This window comes from Notamacropus eugenii, chromosome 3 (genome assembly GCF_028372415.1).
Source record: "Notamacropus eugenii isolate mMacEug1 chromosome 3, mMacEug1.pri_v2, whole genome shotgun sequence".
Classification (NCBI taxonomy): Eukaryota; Metazoa; Chordata; class Mammalia; order Diprotodontia; family Macropodidae; genus Notamacropus; species Notamacropus eugenii.
In genome coordinates, this window is record NC_092874.1 from 27311264 (window position 1) to 27336753 (window position 25490).

Sequence of the window (25490 nt, forward strand, 5' to 3'; positions counted from 1 at the left end):
GGAACTGTTCAAGAGCAGGTGCTACCAATGAACTACAGTTACTCCCTATTTCCTTGAAGTTCCAATATAAACTTCTGTTTGGCTCTTAAAGCCCAACCTGGACTAGGCTGCCTTGTTGGCCCTGTTACACATGTCTCTCTTTTTCACCTTTTACATCTATCCACACTGGCTTTGCTGGCCTCATGAGTGATGTCTCTACACCTTTGCCCTAGAGGTCCTTCTTTGCTCTTAGAATTTCTCCTTTTGATGTCATTTTCCACGAGACCCTTGTTGACTCCCTAGGCTGCTAGTGTCTGCCCAAACCAGGTCACCTTATTCATAATTTGTGTTTCCTTTGTAGTTCAGTATGTGCATATTGTCTTCCCTCTACGAATGAAGGCAATGGCTTTCGCTTTGTGTTATCAGGGCCTACTGGGATGTCTGACACAGAGTAGCACTTGATCCATGAGTGTTGATGGCTCTAGAGATTTTTTTCCTTGGCAGAGAAAACCGGGGCAGACTGAGTGAGCCATGCACTCTGTCTTTTTTTTTCTTTTTACTAACCTTGCAAATTTATGCTTACAATCCTTTGTTTCCTTTTTTCAGTGACTTTGTTTTCATTAAGAATATCTTTCTATTTGAACCACAGAGAAAAACAGAGTAAAATAAAGCAAACATTTTTACACTTGGGTTTATGTTTTGTGGCAACTGAAATCATTGTATGTCTTTACTGTTATGAAACCTTTAATACGTCTTTTGATGCTTTTTAAAAAACAGGCCATCGAGCTGTGTATATTGGTGTCCATGTCCCATTTAGTAAAGAAAGTCGCCGACGTCATAGACATCGTGGGCACAAGCATCATCATCGAAGAAGAAAAGATAAAGAATCAGATAAGGAAGATGGCCGTGAGTCTCCTTCTTATGGTAAGAAGGTGGGAAGAAGTGAGGGTAGGGGTTGGAATAGGAGAAGGAAAGAATTTGTGTCTTAGTCCTTTGGATGTAGACTGGATGAATTTGTTAGGGACAAGTGGGAGGGGGACAAGTTTCCTGGAATAAATTTGAGTAGAAATATTAGACAGAGGCTGGTATGATACGTAATATTGCTTGATGCCATTAAGAGATGGAAAATAACTGTCCTATAACAGTTATGCAGTCTTTTGGTTGATCATTATATTCTTTTTAAAGCCAGTAGTTTAAAACAAATCACCTATTATGCACAGGTATATTTTAAGTGAATGCTGGAAGTGGTTTATAAATGCCATTTTTTAGATCAAAAGTTTTGAATTCTGTGTTTTTGTTATGATTGAATAAGCCAAGTAAAGAGCTTGTCCTTCTTTGATGTTTTTTTCCTAAGGCAAATTGGTAAGGAAGAACATTAGGACCAGTAAAATTAGAAACAGAAAATATTAACCATGTTCCGACATTTAAATATTTTTTTCACGAGGTTAGACCCTTCTAATGTATTATGTATTATGTATTATTAGGCTATTGTAACAAAAATCGTGAAAAAGCACTTGACTGTTTTCTTTATAGCCAAAAAAGAGGGGAGAAAAATTAAAACAAAAAGCCACACATTTGTGGGAAAAGAAATTGTTTCATTTATGGCATTTAACAAATTCATAACAACTTATGGAAAAAAGTTTAATTTCACATTTTCACCTATCTCTTTAAAAAGTTTGTATGCAACATCCATCCAGTTAAAATTGATGTGCTTTTCTCCCTTGAAATATCATCCAGGTTTTTCCAGGAATAACCTTTGTCTTGGAAAGTCCTGAGAAGGCTCTGTAAACAATTAGATAGAACTAGATGAAACCCCCAGAATCCATTGTAGCTTCTAGGGAAAAGAAGTGGATTAGGAAACTATTCAGACTTCATTTTCCTTCACTTTGACCTGTGGTCTCTTCCTTCTCTGCCCTCTTAGAAACTTCCTCAGAGGACTGCTCCAATGTCTAAAGTTTCCTCAGCCTTGGCCACCAAAGCTCCTGAGGCTTCTTTTCCTCCCTCCTTGACTGTTTCCTTTGCCACCAAATTCTCCTTGACTACTACCACCATGGCTTTCAAAATACTTACCTGATTTTCCACCAGTCTCCTCATCTGCCATGATTTCTTTGCCAGCTTTAGCATCTTTTTCTGTAGTGAAATTCATAAAGCCAAGCCCTTTAGTGACCTCGCTTCTCTGTTCCTTGTACCAGTAGAGCTATGAAATAATTCTTCAGTGTTTGTTCTTTGGTGTCTTTGCATAGGCCTGTGATGAAGTTTTGTATGGCTGGCTACAAATTAGTTGATCTATGTCCCTCCAGCTCCATCCTATTTGTTCTATCTCTGTTTCCATGTTGTTAAAATCCAATGCTGCTTGTGCATCTTGAGTGGAGAAGCAAGAGGCTTCTCAGATTCTGGACACTCTTGGCTAGGTTATTCAGTACAAGAATCTTTGAATCTCTGACTTTGCTGACTTGTCACTCTCACTTTAAGAATTACTTTTTTCACCTTCAGAATTTTCTTGCCCGTAACTTTTCTTCTTTCTGTTGTAGTCCAGAATAAGAGCCTGACCATCACGCTGTCTCTTTCTCATAAGGCCTCATGTACTTCAGCCTGTCTTAAATCCAATGTAGGCAGTTCCTCTAGGGATCCTGTCCAGGATACAGACTAAGCTACCCTCAGTAGCATCTTCAAACCCTGAAGTTTCTTTTGAATCACTTGATAAGACAAGTTCTTGATGAAGAATGTCTATCTCTAGATTTGACTTGTTTTCCTTTCCCCTTTCCAGTTTCATTTCAGAGTCAGGGACGTCTGAGCCATCAAGTTCCAGGGTTTTTCCCATGTATTTAGCAGATCCAAATTCCACATAACTCAACTTCCCAATAGTAGCTGCAAACTGCAAGATCATTTTTGAAAAGTCAGTGATGCCAATTTTTAGTTCAGAAGCAGCTTTTTTGAAGTTCAAGTTTCCCAGCCAAGAGATCAGACAGTTCTAGATGTTATCACTTACAATGTCTTTTTCTTGGTTTTGGTGGCCTTCTCTTGGCCCATTGTCTTCTTCCCCTTTCCAAGTGTTTCTTTGACAGGCGCTACGTCTTTATCCCTCCTCAGTTGTGGTACTTGGATAGCTTCATTTTGCAGGAGCAGTTTTCTTTTAGCAGGTTGTTTACTGTAACAGAGCTCTCTTCATCCTTCTCACTATTCTCAGAGTCTTGTTTACTCATATTTGCTTCCATTTTTGGACCCTTTGGGTGACTTAGGTGCTTCATCATCTTCATCTCCTTTGCCATCGTTAGGTTTCTTGGCCTTTTACCCATTTATTCCCGAGGGCTCCAGTGCTTCAGGCAGAGTGGCCCTCTTCTTGCTTGGTGGGATGACCGCTTTGGCTGAGGAAAGCACTTCCTTCACTGGGCAAACTGGCTTTCTTGCTGGCAGTCATGACTGCTTTCTTTGGCTGGTAGGACCTTCTTTGCTGGTGTAGCCACAGCCTTCCTCCTTGTCTTCTCATGAACCACAACCTTATCCTCACTGCTTGGTCGCTTTTGGGGGAGAAGCCATTTTCTTTGGCTTACCTTGACTTCTAGTACCTTTCTTTCTATCTTCTTTGTTGTGAGTTTTGTGTGATCACTGAGAGGGCTCAGAATAAACAACAAGGGCCCAGAAACTCTCTGTGGCATCTTTCTGTAAGTCAGGCCCCCTTTGTGGGCAGAGACCAAGAGAAGAAAACCAAGCCGGCCCCTGCAGAGCCTCTCATTTCCTTTTCAGGCAGCAGCTTTTGTGCTGCTTTTGATTTATCGAAGAAAAAAAAAAACCTGGAAGTTTTTCTCTTTAAAAATAGAATTATGCCTCATGATTTGTCTTTTGTTTTCCTCATTTAATATTATTTTTTCCCTTTCAGATTCTTCTCCAACATTTGCTTTACAATATACAGTAATTTAAAATAAGCTAAAAATGGAATACATATTTAAAAAAAACTGAGAAGTTTAGAAGTAATGTATCTTTCAGCAATTTGGAGAAAGTTTTTGTTTTCTGTTTTCCAATTCTTCTTTTCAGACACCCCATCTCAGCGTGTCCAGTTTATCCTTGGTACTGAAGATGATGATGAAGAGCACATTCCCCATGATCTCTTCACTGAAATGGATGAACTGTGTTACAGGGATGGTGAAGAATATGAGTGGAAAGAAACTGCTCGGTAATTCTACTCGAGCAGTTCTCTTGTCGTTTGCCTTTTGGCACCTAAGGAGGGGCGTTAACTCATCTCTGAATTTTTTTTTTTAAATTTTAAATTCTAATTTTTGTTTTTATGCCTTCCTGTCTTCAATAGAGCATGACAAGATTATAGAATTCATTGTTGCATTCCTAAAATTTTATAGTTTAGCAAAATGAATCTGAGAAAGTGAAGTATACTAATTACTGAGATAATATGTGTAAAATACTTTGCATCTAAAATACCATATAAATATGAGCTACCGTGATCATTTTGTGGACTGGCTTCTTTTTGTTTTGGAGTATTGGCCTCCATGCTTAATATTTATGTAGATACTGTTTATGTGGTAGATATTTTGCTAACATAGAGAAATAATGGATGAATATGAAGCCTGCTTTAGTTTATTATTTCCGAATTGAAAAGCATAGGCTTACTTTGATATTTGTCGTCTTTCTCTGTAAAATATCACAGTGTACATGATGCTTTTCAGGTGGCTAAAATTCGAAGAAGATGTTGAAGATGGTGGAGACCGATGGAGCAAGCCTTATGTGGCGACCTTGTCTTTGCACAGTCTGTTTGAGCTGAGGAGCTGCATCCTGAATGGGACGGTGATGCTGGACATGAGAGCAGGCACTCTGGACGAAATAGCAGGTGGGAGAGCGTGTAGAGTTGTTCGCTGTGAATTCTGTTGGAATCCATCAGTCGACACATTTGTATCATAAGAAAGTAAAGTGATTTTGTAGCTATGTCAAGGAGATTTGTAGCTATTAACAAATAAAGCCAAATGGAAATTTCCATAATTGGCTGTAATAATGAATCTGATATAGGAATGTAGTCTTTGCAAAATTTTCCTTTGTGACCAGATGATCCATTGATACTATTCAGATTAGTGTTGAATCTTAGCCAGAAATGTGTTGGAGTCTTTGCAGCAGAAATTAATTATTCATCGCTATTTATATCAACAAATTGATAGACTTGACCATTTACTTTAAAAATCCTAGTTTCTTTGAATTCCCAGCTCTAGATCAGATGACTTGAAAAAACCAAGGCTTTATCATCACATATGAATGCTTTGCCTGTGACCTAGGATACAACCAGTATGAGTTAGGCTATTGAATGGGAAATCTGGAGACTGAAGCTCTATTTCACTTTTGTGTACACGATTAATTCATGAAAAATATCCAGTATTTTTACTAGCTGTGTGACCCTGGGCAATTCAAACTGCCTCACTTTCCTCCTGTAAAATGGGGATAATAACAGTGTCTGTGTCCTAGAGATGTGAGGGTGAAATGAGATAGTGTTTACTGTTAGGTGCTTTGCAAACTTTAAAGTGATACCTAATGGTAGCTATTATTATAGTGCTCCAGGGTCCCATGACCCTGTTTTTGAGGCAGTTTCAGTGAAACACTCACTTTCAAATGTGCATTACAAAGAAAATATAAAAAAGAGCCCTTTTTGCTCTAGTAGCTAGTAGTGAGAACGTAATGGCCCCAAATGTATGAAACAGCCCCTCTGACAATATATATCAGAGTAATTAACGACAAAGTTACAAAAAACATAACCAGTATTATGCATTTTTTCTTTACTCTTCAGAAATGGAAGTAGCACCCTATTACATAATTATTTAGCGAAGTTAGAGATCCTTATCTGAACTAAGCTATAAGACTTAATATCTTCATCTTATCTGGAGAAGAAGATAATGGTTTCTATAAAAAGATACTGGGATCTTTTGAAAATAACTGGGACCTCTGGGTAACAGAGTCAAAGGGTCTTAAAAGGAAGCCATATACATTTTAGATGTAGTTCATTTTACCCAGAGTAAATATATAAACACATCTCTTCCTAGTTCCAACAATACAACCTTGACATAAGCTTCCAGTATCCCCCGCCTAGATTAATTGTTATTAGTATTTCCACCTATACATTCTCTCTTCTCCAGACCAGCCTTCATAACATTTTTTTTAAATCATGCTCTGGCCTTGCTTCTCTTCTGCTTAAAAGTGCTAAGTGGCTTCTACAGTCTCTTTCAGACTCCTTTTGTCTGGCACATAATGTCTTCAACAAACTTTGGCTACATTTACTTTTCAGCTTTCCTTTCTAATGACTCCTCTTCATTCATTTTCTCTGTGCCTCAGATTAGTAGTTTAATTGCATCAGGAACACGCTCTGTGCTCTAACTCTCTGTGCTGCTATTTCCTTGGTCCAGAATCCCTGGGAGTCTTTTCCTGTTTAATGCCTACCCTTATTTGACAGCCAAGGCCTGGAATGCTACTGCTTCAAGGAAGCCTCTGCTTCTTCCTTTTGATCAATGTGTATTAGGTTAGAGTAGGACCTTTCCCCTCAGAACTAGGCTTTTCTGTAACCATGTGGAAATTATCTTTATTGGTGGTTTTTTCCCCTCCTAGACTATAGCTAGGTCAGGAATGGATTTGTCTTAACGTTGCATCTTCTTCAGCTTCTAAGATGATGATTTGTGCACAGTAAGTTCTTACTAATTTTTTAAATTGAATAATATATGTGTATATGTTAGTTTGATAACTTTAGAAAATGTTAGATTAAATTTCAAGAGTTTAATATACAAAATTAATATGGAAAAAATCCTATATCAAACATATTCTGTTCTCCTTTTCATTGCTGGGTTCAGCTTCTCATTTAATATTTTGAATTTTCAAAAACACATTTAATTTACATAATAGTATGTGAAATACTATTAACATGACAGAAGCAACTAGATGGAGAATTCTATGGGCCGCTGGGCCTGGAGTCAGGAAGCCCTGTTCAAATCCAGATTTAGATGCATGGTAGCTGGGTAACATTGGGCAAATCGTGGAACTTCTGTCTGCCTCATTTTCTTCATCTGTACATGAAGATATTAATAACACATCCCAGGGCGGTTGTGTGGATCGTGTGATCATATTTGTAAAGTGCTACCTATTATTAGTTATTGTTGATAATCAATAATGAGGATAATAAAATTTTCCCTCAAATTAATAATATGAAAACCACATTTGAAAGTGGAGGTTTAGAAAACATTTACAAAGAAATAAGACCCTCAAAGCGCAACCTTTCGTTACCTTTTTACTTATGTTGAATCTTGTCAACCACAGTTTATTTGCATGTGAGTTCAGAAAAATTGCTTTGGAGTTGTAAACTTATTTTAATAAGGTCAGGAGCAATATTTTTCTTAATTTTCTCACTTTACAGTCTTTTGATGGAGTAGGATTCCAAAAGTTATGGGAAACAGGGAAATATTCTCCTATCTTAAGAAGATCAGAATATTAATTCCTTTGGTTAGCAAAACTCAGAACGATTCCAGGAAAAAACAAACAACTATTATTATGTGTTTTTGGACAGGATAAGTAATGGTTTTATATAAAAATGGAATTTATCATGTCATTGCTGAAAATGCAATTCTAACTTTAACTTAAGGGATCTCTGTGAGGTGATGCTAGATTTTTTTTAACATATCTTTTTTCCTTTTTTATGAATTAATTTATTTGTTTTCAGTTTTCTACAATCACTTCCATAAATCTTAGTTTTTCTCCCTTTCTCTCCCCTCTCCTTCTCCCCTCCCTCCCCGTGGTGGCGTGTGATGTTATATGGGTTCTACTCATACATTCTTACTAAACACGTTTTCACCTTAGTCATGTTGCATGGAAGAATTAAAATGAATGGGAGAAATCATGAGAAAAACCAAACCAAAACAACACATAACACAAGAGAAGGTAGTCTGCTTCATTCTGCGATCCAATTCCATAGTTCTTTGCCTGGATGTGGGTGGCATTTTGCCTTGAGTCCTTTGGGAAATTTTTAGGTCCTTGCATTGCTGTGAAGGGCTAAGTCTACCAGAAAAATTCTTCGCACACTGTGGTTGTTGCTGTGTACAAAGTTCTTCTGGTTCTGCTCCTTTCATTGAGCAGGTGATACTGGATTTTGGAGTTTAGGTGTATGTGTGCAAGAGAGGCCACTGACTCTGGAGTCCGAGGACCTGGGTTCTACTTCTGCCTCTGGCATTCACTAGCTGTGTGACTTTGGGCAAGTCACCTAGCTTCCCTTGGCCTCATTTTTCTCATCCTATTCTCCAGCTCTAGATCTGTGATCTTAATGCTTAAAGAGTTGTATATTATTTTTATTAACAGTCGCTGCTGTTATTTGTTCAGAAATAATTCCTGGTGCTTTTTCTTTTCATGTAATAGATATGGTGCTGGACAACATGATTGCCTCTGGCCAGCTGGATGATTCGATAAGAGAGAATGTCAGGGAGGCTCTTTTGAAGAGACATCACCATCAAAATGAGAAAAGGTTCACGAGCCGGATTCCCCTTGTGCGGTCTTTTGCAGATATAGGCAAGAAACATTCTGATCCTCACTTGCTTGAACGGAATGGTGAGATAAGTTGTAGCATCCAGTTTTTACTTAACACTTTTATTCTAACAGCATCCCAGCATATTAAAGAGTGAAATTTCTGTAAAGAAGAAATGATGAATATATATATGGGGGTTTTACAATCTCCCTCCTCCATTTTCTATTATCTGTTGTACTTAAGTTATTTTGATGCTATTTCTTCACACATGGAAAGTCCAGTCATGGATCTTAAAGTGTCTTTTATGTTGTAAAACATAGTTGGTCCCGTTCTCAGAGAGGAAGTGCAACAAGCAGAAGGTCTGGAGGACCTTACCTTTTTGGAGTTTGAGCTGGGTGCAGCTCCCCGCCCTGAGGGCCACCATGGCAGCATTTGTTGTCCCTGAGGGATTGCTTGGGGAGTCTAAGCAGTGAGATTGTTGGTTCCTGCATTGAAGAGCCAGCTCCTGAAATAAAATTTTGAGATGGGAAATAATTATTCTTTAGTTAAATTAAGTGAGCACATAAAGATTATCTTCTGTGAGCCAGATTACGTGTCAGGCCCTGAGAAACAAAAAGACAAAATTGTACCTGCTGCTAAGGAGCTTATATTCTACTAGGTGGAAGTAACACATACATAAATGGGTAGATAAAAAATATGTACAAAATGAATGTAAAGGAATTTGGCCCAGAGGTGGTTGGGAGCTCCGGGGGAGAGTTCTGTTATTCAGGAAAATAAGGAAAGCCTTCTTTATAAAGACCTGAGGGCATACGTGAGCTAAGGTTTGGAGGCAGGTGACAGAATGGCATCGAGGAGCTCAGCTAAAACAAATAGATTGGAACCAGATGAGGAAGGGTGAGTCTTGTTTTACTTTGGGATCTTGGTTGAATCAGATTTTTCAAATGACTCCAAAGTACTGTCAGTGTACAGTTTTTCCTCTTGATTTTCTGTCTCCTAGAGGAATTGAGACCTTGTTAGAAATGGAGGCAACAAACCTTGTAGCAGCTTTTAAAGTTTTTGTAAGAAGTACGTTCCAAGTTTTTGAGACTGACTTCATTAGATCAATTATGACTGAACAATTAAGATTAAATTTTGTATTTATGGTATATTGTGTAAAACTTACTGTTCATCCTCAATAGTTTGGAAGGCTTGATGCTTTGAGTTTCGTTTTCATTTCAGCAGAGTCTGCTGTTGACTGAAACTTCAGAATAATTCCGAAGTTTGAGTTCCTGCTTTGTCAGAGATTTTGAGCACTATAAAGGTGAAAAGGCTGTAGTTCCCACCATCATGGCTCTGAAGTGACAGAAGTGGTGATTTTTCATTCATATTGCAGCTTTAAGTTACTCAATTACTTAAAATATTGAGGTGTAGGATAAAGTGTTAGTTATTATGACTTTTTGTATTATTGGTTACTGAAGTATGCTAGCTGATTAGAATAAAAAGAAGTGTAAGATACAAATCCTGGCCAAAAAAGGAAGTATAGTGATACTTAAAATCCAGAGTGGCATTTGGGTGGAGCCTCTGTCTCCAAGGACTCTTCTTTCTGGCCCAGGCTCAACATAGATTCTTCCCCACTTGTCATTTGTGAGTCTCTCCCTGTCTGAAAAGGGAAAAGGCTTTACCGTCTTGACCTTGACTGAGTGCTTCTGGCAGTGGTTTTAGGTCTTGTCAGTGATGGTGAGGTTTAGGGGCAAGAAGGCTGGTAAGCATGGTCATTACCTTTATTGTTTTGGGGAGAGAGAGAGACAGAGAAACAAAGACAAGTACAGTTATATTTTCAGAAACTGCTTTTTTCTTTTCCTTTTAAGTAAATTTGTAGAAGGCATTCATGTCAGTCATTTATTGCATTCAGTAATTAGTCCTTCCATCAGAACCAGCTATATAAATAGGTACTTAAAATCTTTATGGTTCTAATCTATTAACAAGTATGTCTTGGAAATCTAAAAATGGTTAGGAAAGTAAAAATATTGGTTAGGAGCCTAGTTTAAGTTTCAGAAAAGGAGGTTTCAGAACTGAGGCACCCTGTGTAGCCTTCCTTTTGATCTTTACCTTCTCACAGATTTCCCAAGTTAATATGTTCTGTGTAAAAACTGCTGAAACAGTAATTGGCGAGTTAGTTGAATATAGAAATCCTTTAAAAATCTGCATTCATTAAAAAAAATGACTCCAGATTATTCCAGGATACATTCTGTTTGTTATTTATAGAACGCATACATTTAAAATTGCTAATTTGCACGTGACTGGTTTCACAGTAATTCTGTTATTAATGCTTTGTAATTCTGGTTGACCTTTTTTTTGGGGCAGCTGTGGAATTGTAGAAAAAACATTGATTGTAGAGTTAGGAGACTTGGATTTACATCCTGGCTCTGCCCCTTGGCATTTATCTGGTCTTTTGAGAATGAGAGTTACTCAGGCTTTCAAACCCTCAGTTTCCCTATCTGTGAAAGAGGTTGGGGGTGGAGGGACACAGGCATTTATCAAATACTGATTGTGTGCCAGGTAATGAATTGATACTACCTGCCTAACAGGGGTTTTGTGAGAATTGATTGAGGTAATGCATGCAGAGTTCATTGTTACTCATAAAGTACTCTAAAAATACTTACTATACCTATTTTAATGATAACGTATGTAGTCTTTCCCACCTTCCAAAGCAGTTTACACATGTTGTTTTTGTGAGAAACTGAATTTAATGGAGGATACTAGTATACTGTAAAAAGTGGTGTTACCACATGACAGTGTGGAAAGAATCCTGGGGCGTGGGTTTCAGGGTCTCCTCACTGAGAAAATGAGTTCACTGAACTAGATGGCCTAAAACTGGGATCATGGGTGTCTGGGATTGTGGGTGCTCCTGGGATGTAGATCTGAAGCACTGCTGTGTGAACTGTTGAATTTTTTTCTAGCATTTGTCATTGGGAGTATGAGATTTTCCTTTGTTTGATATCTGAGCACACAGTAACCCTTCAAAATATTATAAAGCGGCTTCCTCATCGGCACCTAGTTGTTTTCTTGCAGAGGAAGCAAACATGAGTTTTTAGATAATGCCATGTAGTTATTCTTTCTCTTTGTTAATAGAACCCAGCCTCATCATCTTTATGATTAAATGTTTTTTAATATTTTGAGGTCTCTAAATGACCTTGATAAAAGTTGAGCACTTTTAAATTATGCTCAGTAGTTTTGTTTGGAGAACATCTCCACTAGGCAGAGTATAATAATGTCATCTTTTAGTTCGAGGCTCTTATAAGTGATAGTGACTGGGAGAAGCACTAGATCTCTTCAGTGTAGGCACAAAAGTATAGGGAGTCTCTGATAGTGCTGGTAAGTTGGTGCTTGGACTGGTTTGTTCTGATACTCTTTGCATGGTAGTAACAAGTGTGAGACACTGAGTTAGGCGTTCTGTCTTATTTAAATGATCATTTTATTCTGGTTTGTTGCTTTTCAGAAAGCCAGTGAATTGATGAGTATGATTGTCCTTCCATTTTATATTAAATGCTGACTGATTTTTTTTCATCGTTCATCATTAACATTCTTTTTCTTGTGGTTACTTCAGTGAACTAACTGAGCAGCAGAGTCTGTACCAGTTTTCTACTCCCTACAAAGCCTAATTGCCATGCTTATTCCACAGCTGCATGAAATTGAGTTTTTGACTCTTGAAAGCTTGTGATTTGTCAGAAATGATGCATTTTTGTGCCTCCTTTTGCATTCCTGCTGTGAACTTCATAATTTTTCATTTTTTTTTTTTTTTATCTCAGGGGACGGCCTTTCAGCCTCCCGCCACTCTTTACGAACAGGTCTATCTGCTTCAAATCTTTCACTGAGAGGAGAATCACCTTTGTCCCTTCTCAGTCATCTTCTTCCTTCTTCAAGAGCTGGGACTCCGGCATCCTCAAGGTGTACAACCCCAGTACCCACCCCTCAAAACAGTCCACCCTCCAGTCCTAAAATCAGTCGACTGGATTCCAGAAGTTCTCAGCAGAGTCAGCTTCAGGTCCCAGAACTTCTGATTTCATCTGCCAGTGATGATATCCCCACAGTAGTAATTCATCCACCTGAGGAAGAATTAGAAGCACTGGAATGGCAGGAGCAGAAGAAGGAGGAAAATATTGACATAAGCCCAGGCAACTATCCACAGTTCTGTGTGGTGCTTTCTGGATCTGCCTCACTTGCATTGGAATGCTTTTTTGGCACATAGCTTGAGCAATATATGAGTAGTGCTTACCATTTATTTTGACTGGTGCATGTTTTTTCTTCTGCAGTAATTGTAGTATGTTATTAAAAAACTTTAGCTTAAAAATAAAAGTTAGCCCACACAATTGCAACTTTTTTTTTTCTTTTTAACAATTGGAGCACTTAAATGGTTTAAAAGGACTTGTTAGACACAATTTTTCCATCTTAAGGTAAATATATTATTTATGGCTATGTAAAAAAATGGTGGCAGCTCATATTTGGAGGACTCATTCGTAATCCAATATACTAAATGAGGACATTTTATTCATAATTTATAGCAATCGTTTTGTCTTCTCTGGGAAGACCAAATTGAATTACTTTCCCTCAATTTTTTATTCAAAGTTTCTGTGACATTTATGATCGTGCCTGATCAGTATTAATGGTAGGACAGTGTTAGAGCCTAGAATACAGACTACGTATTTTGCATTTGAGCCTGATTTTTTTTTTCTCTAAGACAACTTTATATTAAAATTTGAATGACTAAGGCTTGTTTAGTTGTTGCCAAAACTATGACTGTGTATATGAATTAGAAATTTGGTTGGAACATATTTCACTTGGTCTTTGGTATGGGACACAATGTTTAGATTATGGTGAGTTAGAATTACTCTGGAAAATTATTTACATATATGTTTCTTTCTACAGAATTAAAAAGAGGGGGGAAAAGATGTGGTTTTCTGACAGTCTGTGTGTTTTTGTCCATTTTTCAAGTCATGTTTTATGACATCACTAAGACTTAGTAGTTATATGATCATATAAATTAGGTACTAGGAATTAGCCCTGTGACCTCAGTTTTAGAGGAACCTTCCTTCTACCGATGTAGTTGCATATCATCTAATCTGAGACAGTGGCCGAGAGCACCCAGGGCCCTATGCCAGTATATGTTAGAGGCAGGAGTCCTTGAACCCCAAGCTTCTGACCTTCAAGGCTGGCTTTCTATCTACCGTGCCTTGCTGCCTCTTAGTATAAATTAACAGTTACTAATATAGAGAGGAATGTGATAACATTGAAATGTTGTTTATTCTCCATTTTAATGGATTTATTATATCAGAAAATAGGAGGCTTCCTAAGTAGCAAATGTAATTTTGATATGTCCTGAAAGAATATGGTCATATTAATGATAATGCTATTTGGGTGAAGAAGAGTCCTTTGTATAATTACTTAAAGCTATTGATAACCAAAAAGTGATGGTCAAACACTACCATCTCATTTTTTTACTTTTTTTTTTTTAATATTGATAGTGTGTTTCTTTAACATTCACTAATTTTTTCCTTGATTTATTAATGCTTTTCTTTTCTGGATGCATCCCATTTGTCAGTTACAGTGGAAATCTCTTGTTACATCATTTTCTGTTGGAAATTGAGAAAAGATTTTACACAGGAAGCACCCCAGGACACCTTATGTAGTTGTATTTTTGCATGTCAAGTAAAAATAAAATGCTTTAATATAAATGCCTTCCTCCCCAGGGGAAAAAAATTAAAGCTGATTCTTGTGCATACTGTAGATGAGAGGCCCATTTTAATATTTACCAATATTAATCTCATTATGACTGCTTTTTTGAGAGTAAAATCCACTTTGCAGTAGTAGCCAGAAAGGCTACTTATAAATGTGAAAGAAAATACTTTTGATTTTGGAAAGACCCTTATTTAATTTCTCTTTCAGAAACCTCTTATCTGTGAAATTGTGTAGCTTTGGAAAGGAAATACAGGGACAGCCAGGGGTGGGTTCTGCCTTTTAAAAATAAGCTATTTGTATAGCTTTGGTTTCTATAATTCTTTGAAAACTTAATATTAACTGTGAAATTAGGCATTATTCTTATAAAGAAGTTTCCTCCAGGCTCTCTTTCACACTGTTGAAGACTTCTGGGTTATAGTTAGTTCAGCAAACGTTTGTTGTTATTATTCCACAAAACTAAATGTTTTGCTAAATGCTGAGAGATGCACAAATTCAAGTCAGTTCAGCAAACACTTATTATATGTCTATTCGTGTGCTAGGTCCCTGCTCTCAAAGATTTCACAGTTTAGTATGGTCATGAAAGAAAACAAAACAGGGAAAATTATTTGACTTGTTTGACTAAATCTATAGAATATTATTAACATTCACTGTCATAATATTTTTGCATGAATTGTGTATTCATAGGACCATAGTTTTGGAGTTTGATGGTAACCTACATCATGTAGTCCAATGCCTTCCTGTTATGGATGAGTAAATTAAGGCCTAGAAATTTCAGATAACTTGCCCAACTTCATTCCTATACTCAGTAGCATAGGCAAGATTCCAACTGAAAACTCTTCCTTTCACTGAACCATATTTGAATTAAGGTTATAAGTAGTGTGGGGCCAATGTCTTAAATCCATCTACTTCCTCAGCATAGCTTTAGGAAAAGAGCTTTTGTGCCCGGGGAAACAGTGGAACCTGGAGATAAGGACAGAGGGTGGAAGGGGAGACAGTACAGCATCCTTGCTTCCGTTACTCCCCAGCAGTTCTCATCATAGTGATTGAGAGCAACATTACTTATTGTTGCTTTATTATTTTACCTGTGGTAACAGCTCCTTGCTTCGTTTCATGGCTGAGATCTTAAATTAGCCCGGCATACTGGTAAACCTAATGCAGAATGTTCTTGAGGGGTTTTTCTTTACAAGAGGACTAATCAAGACAGATTGTTTACTAAAAACAACTTAACTGATGTTCTTTATAGATATATACATATATATATATTTATTTTAGAGAACACAGGTCAAAGGACATAAATTCTGAGGACTAAGTGCCTTGTGTTGAATTGCTTCATCTCTTAAAAAAATGGTGAAATGCTAACTGAAGATTTTTAGAAATACCGTTTTAGATGTAACCATTTTTTTCCGTTGAATGTTGGCTAGTATGAATAAACCACTAGTTTGTTTTCATCAAGGGCTTATTGTAATAAAATTCTAGTTGGAATTTGTGCCATATAGTCAAGTGCTTTGGCATTTCTTCTACATTTTAGAGTTTTGGCTTCTTAGTCTACGAAGAAGTAAGCAACTGCTTTTTCAAAGATATCCCTAGATTTATATAACCTGTTCATTAATAGATTGGTATCAAGGAAAATTCCTCTTTGCTGATGTGTGTAATATACTAAGTCAGTCTCTTTGCCTTTCTGGGCTGGCTCAAATGACTGCTGAGATTTATTCTAGCCCTGGTCCTGTGATTCTGAGTGCTTGTTGGGATGACATGAGAGGCTAAGGCAATAAGTCTGTTTTCATTTAGTATCTACCTTTTTCTTTGCTGTTTGTTGCCAGGAAAAGTTGTTTTAATTTCTCCTGGTTTGTATAAGTAAAGTACAGGTTGGTTTCTATACTTTATGTCATCATGGCCCATAAAATTCATATGTATGTGAAATTTTTGGAAACATCAGTTCCAAAATATTTGTGGTTAGAATCAATTTGAATATACTATTCTAGTTTTCTTCCTTCTTTCCTCACTAAGTCATTCTTCTTTTTCTGGAGGGAGGGGCCATCGTTGAGGCAACTTCTAATGGCACCATTTCCATTTGGGAGGCAAGCTACGGATTTGCTTTTATGTAAAGTACTAATATGCTGCACATTGGCTTACTTGCACATTTGCTTTTGGCGAACCATCACTATCAGAGTTAAGAGCAAAATTAGATTGTACAATCTATTTTTTTATGTATTTATTTTGGATTTGTGCATTTTTAAAATATAGGCATTTTGGCATCTCCACAGTCAGCACCTGGAAACTTGGACAGTAGCAAAAGTGGAGAAGCTAAAGGTAATGGAACTGGAGGAAGCAGAGAGAATAGTACTGTTGACTTCAGCAAGGTAATTCTGTCCTTGAAGGTAACTGTCCACAGTCTCTTGCTTATACTCCAATCATTTTTAAAAGAACAGTCATTCTAAACTTTATTGATGCATGTGATTCTCTTAACATGAAAGTCAAAACAAAGGTGATTAGCTAACATTTAAAATAGCTGTATGAGAAGGTTTGAATAACCTGAAATACTTTTCAAATTGTGAAAGGATTTGTGAGTCCTGCAGTATTTCCACTGATACCTGTCCATAGACCTCACACCTCTTTAGCCCCTTTTAAACCTCAGTGATACGTTCAGACACTGCCAGCACTAGAGAGATCAGTACCAGGGTGGGGCAGCCCTAGTTAATTTGCCTTTTGGATCTGGCTGTATCTTGTGGAATCCACATTAGACACCAGGTAGCAAAACAACTCTTCACCATGAGTAGAGAAAAGCATAGATCTCAAAATGCCAATTTCAGATCAGAACTAAAAATTATGTCGCTTGGGGTAAATTAATTTTCTGGAGAAAGCAGAAAAAATACTAATTCCAGCATAATAGGGTAAAAGCTATTGCTAAATATTAAAGTTTTTGGAGCACACTTTATATATTACTTTTGAAAAGTTGATTCTAATTGGCTATTGAAATAGCATTTTTACTAAAAATTTTTATATTATATTACGTAACATAGTTTAAAGATAACATCTCTTAAATTTTGAATGTGACTTTTGACAGTTTTCTGTCAATAAAATTTGCCCTAAAACTATGTTCCTAGTAAAAGGGAGCTTGAACAGGATTTTATGTTGCTGTCCTTGTTTCACAAAGACTCTGGCCAAGCAACATTTGTGGAGCTACTCGATCTCATTAATATGGCTTTTCCTGTCTAGTTATTTAGGATTTAGTTATGTATGTCGTTCTGAAGGAGAAGTGGTTACTAACCAAACTGCAGGATACCCTTGTTAATTAGATAGTTGAAAGGATTGTAGGTTGAGCTGTATTGTAGTTCTCTAGCCTTGGCAGATGCCATCCATTTTCTTTGTTCCTTTATCAGTTTAATTTTTGTCTTTGGCCTGTTGTTGTGTACACTTCCTTGTCTCCTGTTGGACAGGAGTCAGCCTCCTGGCACTGTAGTTGTGGCACACTGGGTATGGGACTCAAGAGGCCTGCTGTAAGTGTTTGGTTTGTTTTCTGTAGCTAGCGAGTGGTTGTGTAGTGCCCCGTGTGAGTTAGAGAAATGAAGCAGTTCACCTAGTATGCTACCATTTTATAGCCGTTCTTTGGAATTATACACAGATATATATTATACATGTATAATATACATAATATATATTATATATAATATACGTTACATATGTATATTATGCACATAATTCATTCGATTATAGAACACAGTAGTAATGGGAGTTAAAGGCATGGCTCTTTTTGCGTGATGAGCCTGTAGAAGTTTTTGATCATCTAAAAAGCAAGGGCACTAAATTTACTTGAATGGTAACTAATTCTTTATTCAATCATGGTAAATAAATGACTTCTAGAACTGTGTATAATTTCATGAACTCTTAGTTGTTTGTGAAAAATATTTGTCCTAAGAGTTTTGAATGGATGCTGTTCTATTCATTGAAAATTTTCTCTAGAAGAAATGCACAATGTTTTAGGTTTAGAAGTAATAAAAGCTAGAGCACAATATTACGTTAACAGTGTTGCTTATTAGGCATCTTGTTCATATTATTGCATTTTGTGTTTTTAGTCCTATAGATCTGTGAAAAATTTGCACCTGATTTGTGCTTCCATCAGATCATTTTCAGTAGTCTCTCATGAAAGATTGTTTTTCTTTTCCCCCATCTGTTCTCTACCACTGTCTCAGTGTTGGTGTGAAAATGCTGGGGTTTCATGATTATTTGCTGTTTTCTAATAGGTTGACATGAACTTCATGAGGAAAATTCCCATGGGAGCTGAAGCATCCAATGTTCTGGTGGGAGAAGTGGATTTTTTGGAAAGACCTATCATTGCATTTGTGAGGCTGTCACCAGCCGTCCTCCTGTCTGGCCTGACTGAGGTGCCGGTACCCACCAGGTAAAGAATCTGTGGGTTGTGGTTACAGTTCCCAAAATTTAGCACGTATTAAAGGTAACAGATGTAAGTATTTCAGTCATCTTCTGCAGGAAAACGTTGTGGAGTGAAAACTTTCCTTCCCAGTCAGGAAGACCTGAGTTCAGATCCTGCCCTTTCCTCAGACTGGCTCTGTGACCTTACACATGGTCCCTGTCGCTGTGACACAGCTTGAAGGAGTAGCCCTCTCTTCCCCCAACCTTTCCACCTCTGAAAAAAACCAGTGCCTGAGACAATGCCTCTGAGAAGTTTCTGTGTCTTATTGTTGGCAGTTGACACTGGATGAGATGTATTTGATACCTTATGTGGAAAATAACCAGGTGTCATTCTGGTCATATTTTTGTTTTTATATCTATTCAGTATATTCCCTCCAAACTTTATGTTTTTTTTGGGGTCCTTGCAAATAGTACTATAGCATTAAATTGTATCATGGCTAACATCGAGGTTTTGGCAGTCCCTGATTCTCGGTGTCTTCCTACTGAAAGCCAGTGTCATTCATTCCTTTGTTCATCCAGATGTCTCCTGTGTGCAAACACTGTGCTCAACACTAGAGAGATACAACATTTATAAATGAAGCTGTGGTCCTCTCCTCATGGGCCTTATGGTCTACTAAAAGGTTAAAATACGGATTAATTATGTATTGTAATACTACCCAATATATCCATGAAAGAGATACAAACAAAAAGAGTGCTCTGTGAGATTTGAGGGAGAACGAGGTTTTTGAGAAAAATGAATTCCTCCAAGTGATCAGATTTCCTGCATCCTTCTTCAGTAGTTGAAGGATCTGTGCTTTGATCAGGGAGAGAACTCTGCTGAAACAATCTTCTTCATGCCTTAATAGAATCTCTCTCTCAAGTTTTCGTGGCTAGAAAAAATTAATTGAATTTTAATAGACCTGTTTAAAAAGTTTTGTTTATGCCTTTTCTATCTCATCCAAGACAATTAAGCAAAACATGTGACACAGTGGCTGCATTGAAAACGTAGACACTGTGGTGTCCTGAGTGCGGCGCTGTCAGTGACAAGGCCTGCCCCTCACTCGTGCTTCTTGTCGTGTCCTTTCAAATGGCAGACCTTCTGTTACTATGTGTTCTGACTCTCAAGACTTACATCCTCCACAATTTCCCTGGCACAGCCTGAAGTACATCAGTTCACGGAGGTGGTGTTTTCATTATCATCAGCATGTGCAAGAGAGATTGTTGTGGTTTGGAGAGTAAAGCCTCGCATAGGAAGGCAGGTTGGAGGGGAGCATACTTTCCAGCAATGAAATGGATGACTTGGCGAGTAGTGTCACCGTGATTCTGCAAGCAGAAGCTTGGCTGCCCATTGACTCATTGTCAGTGAAGGTGCAGATGATTTTATGAGTCAAGAAGCATGTTGAATATGATCACTTTGGGGAGGGAGGGGGAGGAAGAAAAGAAAGAGGGAGGGTGGGGGAGGGGGAGGAGGTCTTTTTTCCATTTTTAAGTTTCTTTGGTTCTATCGGCTGAGGGAGCTTGGGCAAGTCATGGCACTTTTCTGACCCTAAAGGACAAGGTGTAAGCATGGGGGAATGCTAATTGCAAGGAAAATGTTTTTCCAACCTTAAAGCATCATATGAATCTTAGTTATTTTAAAATGTGAAGGAAGTTTCATGTCCAAAGTCTCCAGTGAAAGACTTGAGAAGCAGCATGACCCAGAGCACTGGACCGGGAGTCCAAAAAGGCGAATTCCGATTCCGTGTCAGCCATTCCTGGGGTGGGCCCCTGACCTGATGGGGCAACAAGGACTTGGAAGCACCTCCTGATGCCTATAGCCCTGGGCCTCTCCATTGTGTCTTCATTATATAGATGCTGGGTAGTGATTGCCAAGACTAGTCATGGCCTTCGCATTAAGATATACAACACAAAAGTTAAATAAAACATTTTTTGGTTATTTATGCCATGCGTCCCTTGGTTTGTGCAGATCAGCAAGAATTGATGATGTTCTGTGCAGTCCTTCTTTACATGAAGTTCTTTGGCTTCTCCTTTTGCCAATGGCTATATTTAATTGCTTTTAAAAAGATTCTTCCTCCTTTTTGGCTTACCTTGAATTCTGCTTCTCCCTGTCTTGAATCTTTTCTAGGTTTTTGTTTCTATTACTGGGCCCTGCAGGCAAGGCCCCGCAGTACCATGAAATCGGGAGATCGATAGCTACCCTCATGACAGATGAGGTAAGAGAAAACATGCTTAAGTTTTGGTGAATCAGAACTGCGTGTATTGCAAAGAAAGAAAGCATGACAGGTTAGTTGAGTATTACTGAAGTCCCAATACGCTTCCCTTTCATAGCGTAGTGACTCACGGAGGAGAATCCTGCCCTGACACTTAATGCCTGGGTGACCCTGGGCAGCTGATTTAATCTTTCTGGGCTTCAGTTTTCTCATCTGTAAAATGAATGGCTCAGGCCTCCAAGGTCCCTTCCAGCTCTCTTTGATCATGTTACGCTGAGGGGCCCCGATGGCAGAACATCAAGGCTTTAGGCTCTATCATTTTCCTACTTTCCTTTTCTGCTGAAACTACGATCTTAGCTATGTCCAGCAGTTCAGTCACTAATTGCATTTTCTTTTGTTTTTACTATGTTTAATTTTTAAAATATCTAGGAAGTGGAACATTTTTATTGTCTTACCTTCCTTACAATCTATTTCATTTAGGTCTATTTTGGGGAAAATAGTACTAATAAAAATTAAATTCTTAAATTATTCATAGTACCATGATTCAGATGTCTTGTTTTGAAGTCATTATGTATTGTAGACATATTCTTTCTCTTAATCATCTCTCCACAATTCAATATTGGGCAGATACGTCAGGCTAAGGTAGGATTTGCATTCAGTATTTTGATGATTTAGAAGGAAAGGATTGCAAAATCATTTTCAGTCTCCCTTCTTTCATTCTTACCTCTTGATCTTTCTCTTCTCTTTCCCCCTTCTCCCTTTTTCCCCCTCCCTCCCTCTTCCTTCTTTTTCTCTTCACATTCCTTTCTATAGAATGGGAAGATTGAAGGATTGTTTTTTGTTTTTTGTTTTTAAACAATATATTGATGTTAGGAAGGCTGAGGCTAGCAACTTAATTTTTTCCTGGTGGAAACACACTTTAAGAATACACACTTTAATGTGATATCTTTGTAACAAGTAGCCTCAAGTGAATTTTTTAAAGAAAGCTTGCTTTATTCTAAGTAGGGTGAAGCAGCATGGTTTAATTGTTATTCAGGGAGTACTTTGACCAATGTGACTGGAAGGAAGCACCAGTGGGGAGGCCCTGTGATATGGTGGATGGGTTCTTTTGTTGTTATTCTTGTTGCAGATGTATTTGTGATTCTTTAGAATATATATATATATATATATATATATATATATATATATTTAATATATTGAGTCTAACAAATAGAAAATCATTATAGGAAATTATACTTTTTTTCTTCTTAAGATTTTCCATGATGTTGCATATAAAGCAAAAGATAGAAATGACCTCCTCTCTGGAATTGATGAATTTTTAGACCAAGTAACTGTTCTGCCTCCAGGAGAGTGGGACCCTTCTATACGCATTGAGCCACCAAAGAGCGTGCCTTCTCAGGTCAGGTGCCTTAGGGTTATTTTTTGGTTTATGTTTGCTGTAAATGTTTTCATTTAGTCTTTTTTGTGAATAATAATGGAAGGAATTGGTCTGCAGCATGTGCCAGAACAACTGTGTAAAAACCCAGTTTTGTCAATATAATGATGGCCCCCCTTTGGGGCGGTCCCTCGGGTTGGATTGGTGTCTGATCTTTTGTTGTATCCCACTTGGGCCTGATTACTACAGAGGGGTGATGATGAGGAGTGCTTAAAAAGGAAAGGACTTCCCTGATATTAGAAAATTAGTGGCAAAATGACTGTTACAAACCAAAGGTTAACAAAGACTTATGTGGTGCTCATCTACCCACTTAGGAAGTTCTACTGTAATATTTAGTAACAGAGGAGAATATTATCTTCTCATGAAAATCAGGAGATATATATGTAGATATATATTTTTTTCTTTTGCCCTAGATATTTGTTTCATCTCCCTTTTGGGGATGTTTTATCTTAAAATTAATTATGATTTCATTCTCTTTTATAAGTCCTTAGATTTTTAAAGATAACATGTTCATGACATTTTTTGGGAACACATAAAAGAATGATCATGAGGACTGAAATATTAGTGCTCTAATAACAAATGTTTATAATGAAGGTTTGAACAGAAGCTAAAATGGAAACTCCATCAGCACCTTTTACTCTTATGAGAAACTATCCGTGTCAAAACTGATAAACATTTTAATCTGACTTATTTTGAAGAGACCAGTTCAGTATTTTTAATATGAACTGCTTTAAAAAAATATACATGTGTATATATGTAAATGTGTATTCATATGTGTTTGCATATACAGATGCATGTATATACACATACATAAATAATATAATGTTGTTATGTTTTTTTGAATGCAGGAAAAGAGAAAGATCCCTATATTTCCAAATGGATCTACACCTCCATCAGGTGAGATGCAGAAAGAGGAGGGCCATCACGCCGGACCAGAACTGCAGAGGACTGGCAGGTATGTTTACTGGCTCATATGTGAATTTCAGAGAGATCATGTTAAAGCTTCATGGACTGTAGATTATTATGTAGTATAGATTTATGGATCTGTGTGTGGTGTGGGTGTGTATTGGAATGTTTTTTCTCCTAAGTGCTTGATATTTGGCATTTTAAAATATGGTAATAATTTCACCACCTTACATACATACATTTACCCTATCTGTAATTTTAAAAATAGTTTTAGTGCTATGAATGTAAATGTATTTTACTTCATTATAGCCATTCATGACAATGGGCTAGATATTCAAAACATTGCATGACTTCTGCTGTGATTTTTTTCCAGCTGTCATATGCTGTCATGTCATGTCTTCCAGTCCCAACCCAGGCTATGCTTGAAGAAAGTGTAGAATGTTAATGGTGCCCATCAGAGAGCCATTACAGTTTAGGAGGGAAGAATGTCAGCTAAAGTCTTATTTGTAACCCAGACGGTTAATCTGAGTAACTGCCAGTGGGGCAGCACAGCCTTTGTTGTTGGGGCTGCAGAGCCAGTCTTATTGAAATTACCTGGAAGGATCAAATTAGAAATAAACCATTCATGAAATTGGAAAATAACTTTGAGATTTTGTCATTGGGGCAAAGAACATACCAAGAACAGAGTTGTTCTTGTGCAGGAACATAGCTGATACTCCTCAAATACTTTGTAATTCTCCTTGGATGGAGATAAATGTGTTAATTCCACTTTACTAGGGTGGCCATCAGCAACAGGTGTTTCTTTGCCCACAGATTCTGAATCCTCAAATTCTATTTAGAAAAGTATTTGGCATAGAGCAGCTGTTAGAGATTTTGCTAAATGGCCCCAAGTGCTATAAATAAATAGAAAGGTTAGATAGATAGATAGATAGATACTCCTTTTTCATTAAAGCTTGGAAAGTTTTTTTTATCCCCATGGAGTTCTTGGAACCATTTCTAGGAGTTGATCAAGGCAAATCACATTTTTTTTGGCTCTTTGGTTAGGGGCAACAGAGGACACAATGGTGGCCAGACACATAGAGCCCAGTGGGTTTAGAACTTTACTTTAGCCAGCTTTATGATGTAGTCGGTTTTAAAATTACATTTATACACTACTTTGGCCTTATCTATGCTGATTTTAGTCTTTGGAAGTTTTACTTTGTAATAGACTTCAGTATATTACCTTTGCATAATACCCTTGTAATTGTCTGGTCAGAGGTTGTGACCCAATATTAGTATTAGTTTAAGGAAAAGACAGTTAACAAAAGAAAAATTGCTGGGGGAGGAGGAAATCATGTGAGGGACTAAAACACTGTACCTTCCGGAAAATTTGGTTTATTAATGCAGTTCTTTCCTTCAGTATTATCACTATCAATAATTGAAATCATGACTTATCCTTTTAAAGTGTTACAGTAAACTTATATGGACAAACAAAAGAGTTTTGCTTCTTTAGTCACAAAATTTTATTCAGTATCAAGATGTGTTTCCCAAAGGCTTGAGTGACACAAACATTTTAGATAGCATGACTGTGGTATGTGTTAATGTTGCATTTAGCAGCTAAAATCTTTCTCCCATGTTTATTTAATTTTATTATATACAGAGAAATTAGGAACTATTTTGAATATAGAGTGAATTATTTAAACATACCCCAGTGCTTATAATTTTATGTGGAAACATACTGCGATGTTTTTCTTCAAACATTTAAAATTTATATTAATTCAATATACTGGCTAAAATATTCAGTTACTTTTCTCAACCCCCTCCCTCCCCAACATACTGTAGAATACATACTTTAGACCTTTATAAACAGGGACAGGGAAAGAAACTGTACCTGAGATTTTATTGATCTAGATTTCACTTGCAGTGGAAGAACCTCACACAAGGGTGAGTCACCTTGTCAGCACTTTGTAGTCTTAGAGCCTGACCAGAGCACGTGTCAGTGGAACCCAGGTCTTCCAGGCTCCAAAGACAGCTCAGCACCTACCATGCCTCGCTGCATCTTGTGTACACAATGATATAGTGTATTTAATAATGAGGAATGGGATTAAAATTCCTTTCAGATTAACTCTGAGGCTGTTCCTCAGAATAATGTATAAAAAATATATTTATAGAATGTAGTTGGTGGGAGTGAGTCCTGTATGTTCAAGTTGGCTGATGTCATGCGGCTGGATTTTAAAATTTGCATTGTACATCTGCTTCTCATGTACATTTGTGACTAGGATTTCATCAATCATTTAATGATGTGATTGCAATCTTTTTAGTATATAGCCCATAATAGATATTGTAACTTTTCATGTGTCTCTTTTTT

At 37.4% G+C, this 25490-nt stretch overlaps 1 protein-coding gene across 8 annotated transcripts in view; it reads left to right on the top strand.

The window, feature by feature from the left end:
- SLC4A7 (solute carrier family 4 member 7) overlaps nucleotides 1–25490 on the top strand; it is a 122048-nt gene that overhangs the window by 55919 nt on the left and 40639 nt on the right. For 6 of the 8 annotated variants that reach the window (XR_011976580.1, XM_072651139.1, XM_072651132.1 and 3 more), the window contains 10 exons: nucleotides 757–903; nucleotides 4012–4150; nucleotides 4656–4816; nucleotides 8362–8550; nucleotides 12256–12621; nucleotides 16427–16542; nucleotides 18424–18581; nucleotides 20718–20805; nucleotides 22055–22201; nucleotides 23086–23192. Coding sequence is in view for 7 of the 8 variants with exons in the window: in XM_072651139.1 (XP_072507240.1) it covers nucleotides 757–903; nucleotides 4012–4150; nucleotides 4656–4816; nucleotides 8362–8550; nucleotides 12256–12621; nucleotides 16427–16542; nucleotides 18424–18581; nucleotides 20718–20805; nucleotides 22055–22201; nucleotides 23086–23192 (1618 nt within the window). In the remaining variant the exon portion in view is untranslated. The remainder of the gene's footprint in view (nucleotides 1–756; nucleotides 904–4011; nucleotides 4151–4655; nucleotides 4817–8361; nucleotides 8551–12255; nucleotides 12622–16426; nucleotides 16543–18423; nucleotides 18582–20717; nucleotides 20806–22054; nucleotides 22202–23085; nucleotides 23193–25490) is intronic. The other 2 variants (XM_072651137.1, XM_072651138.1) reach the window with 2 other exon arrangements.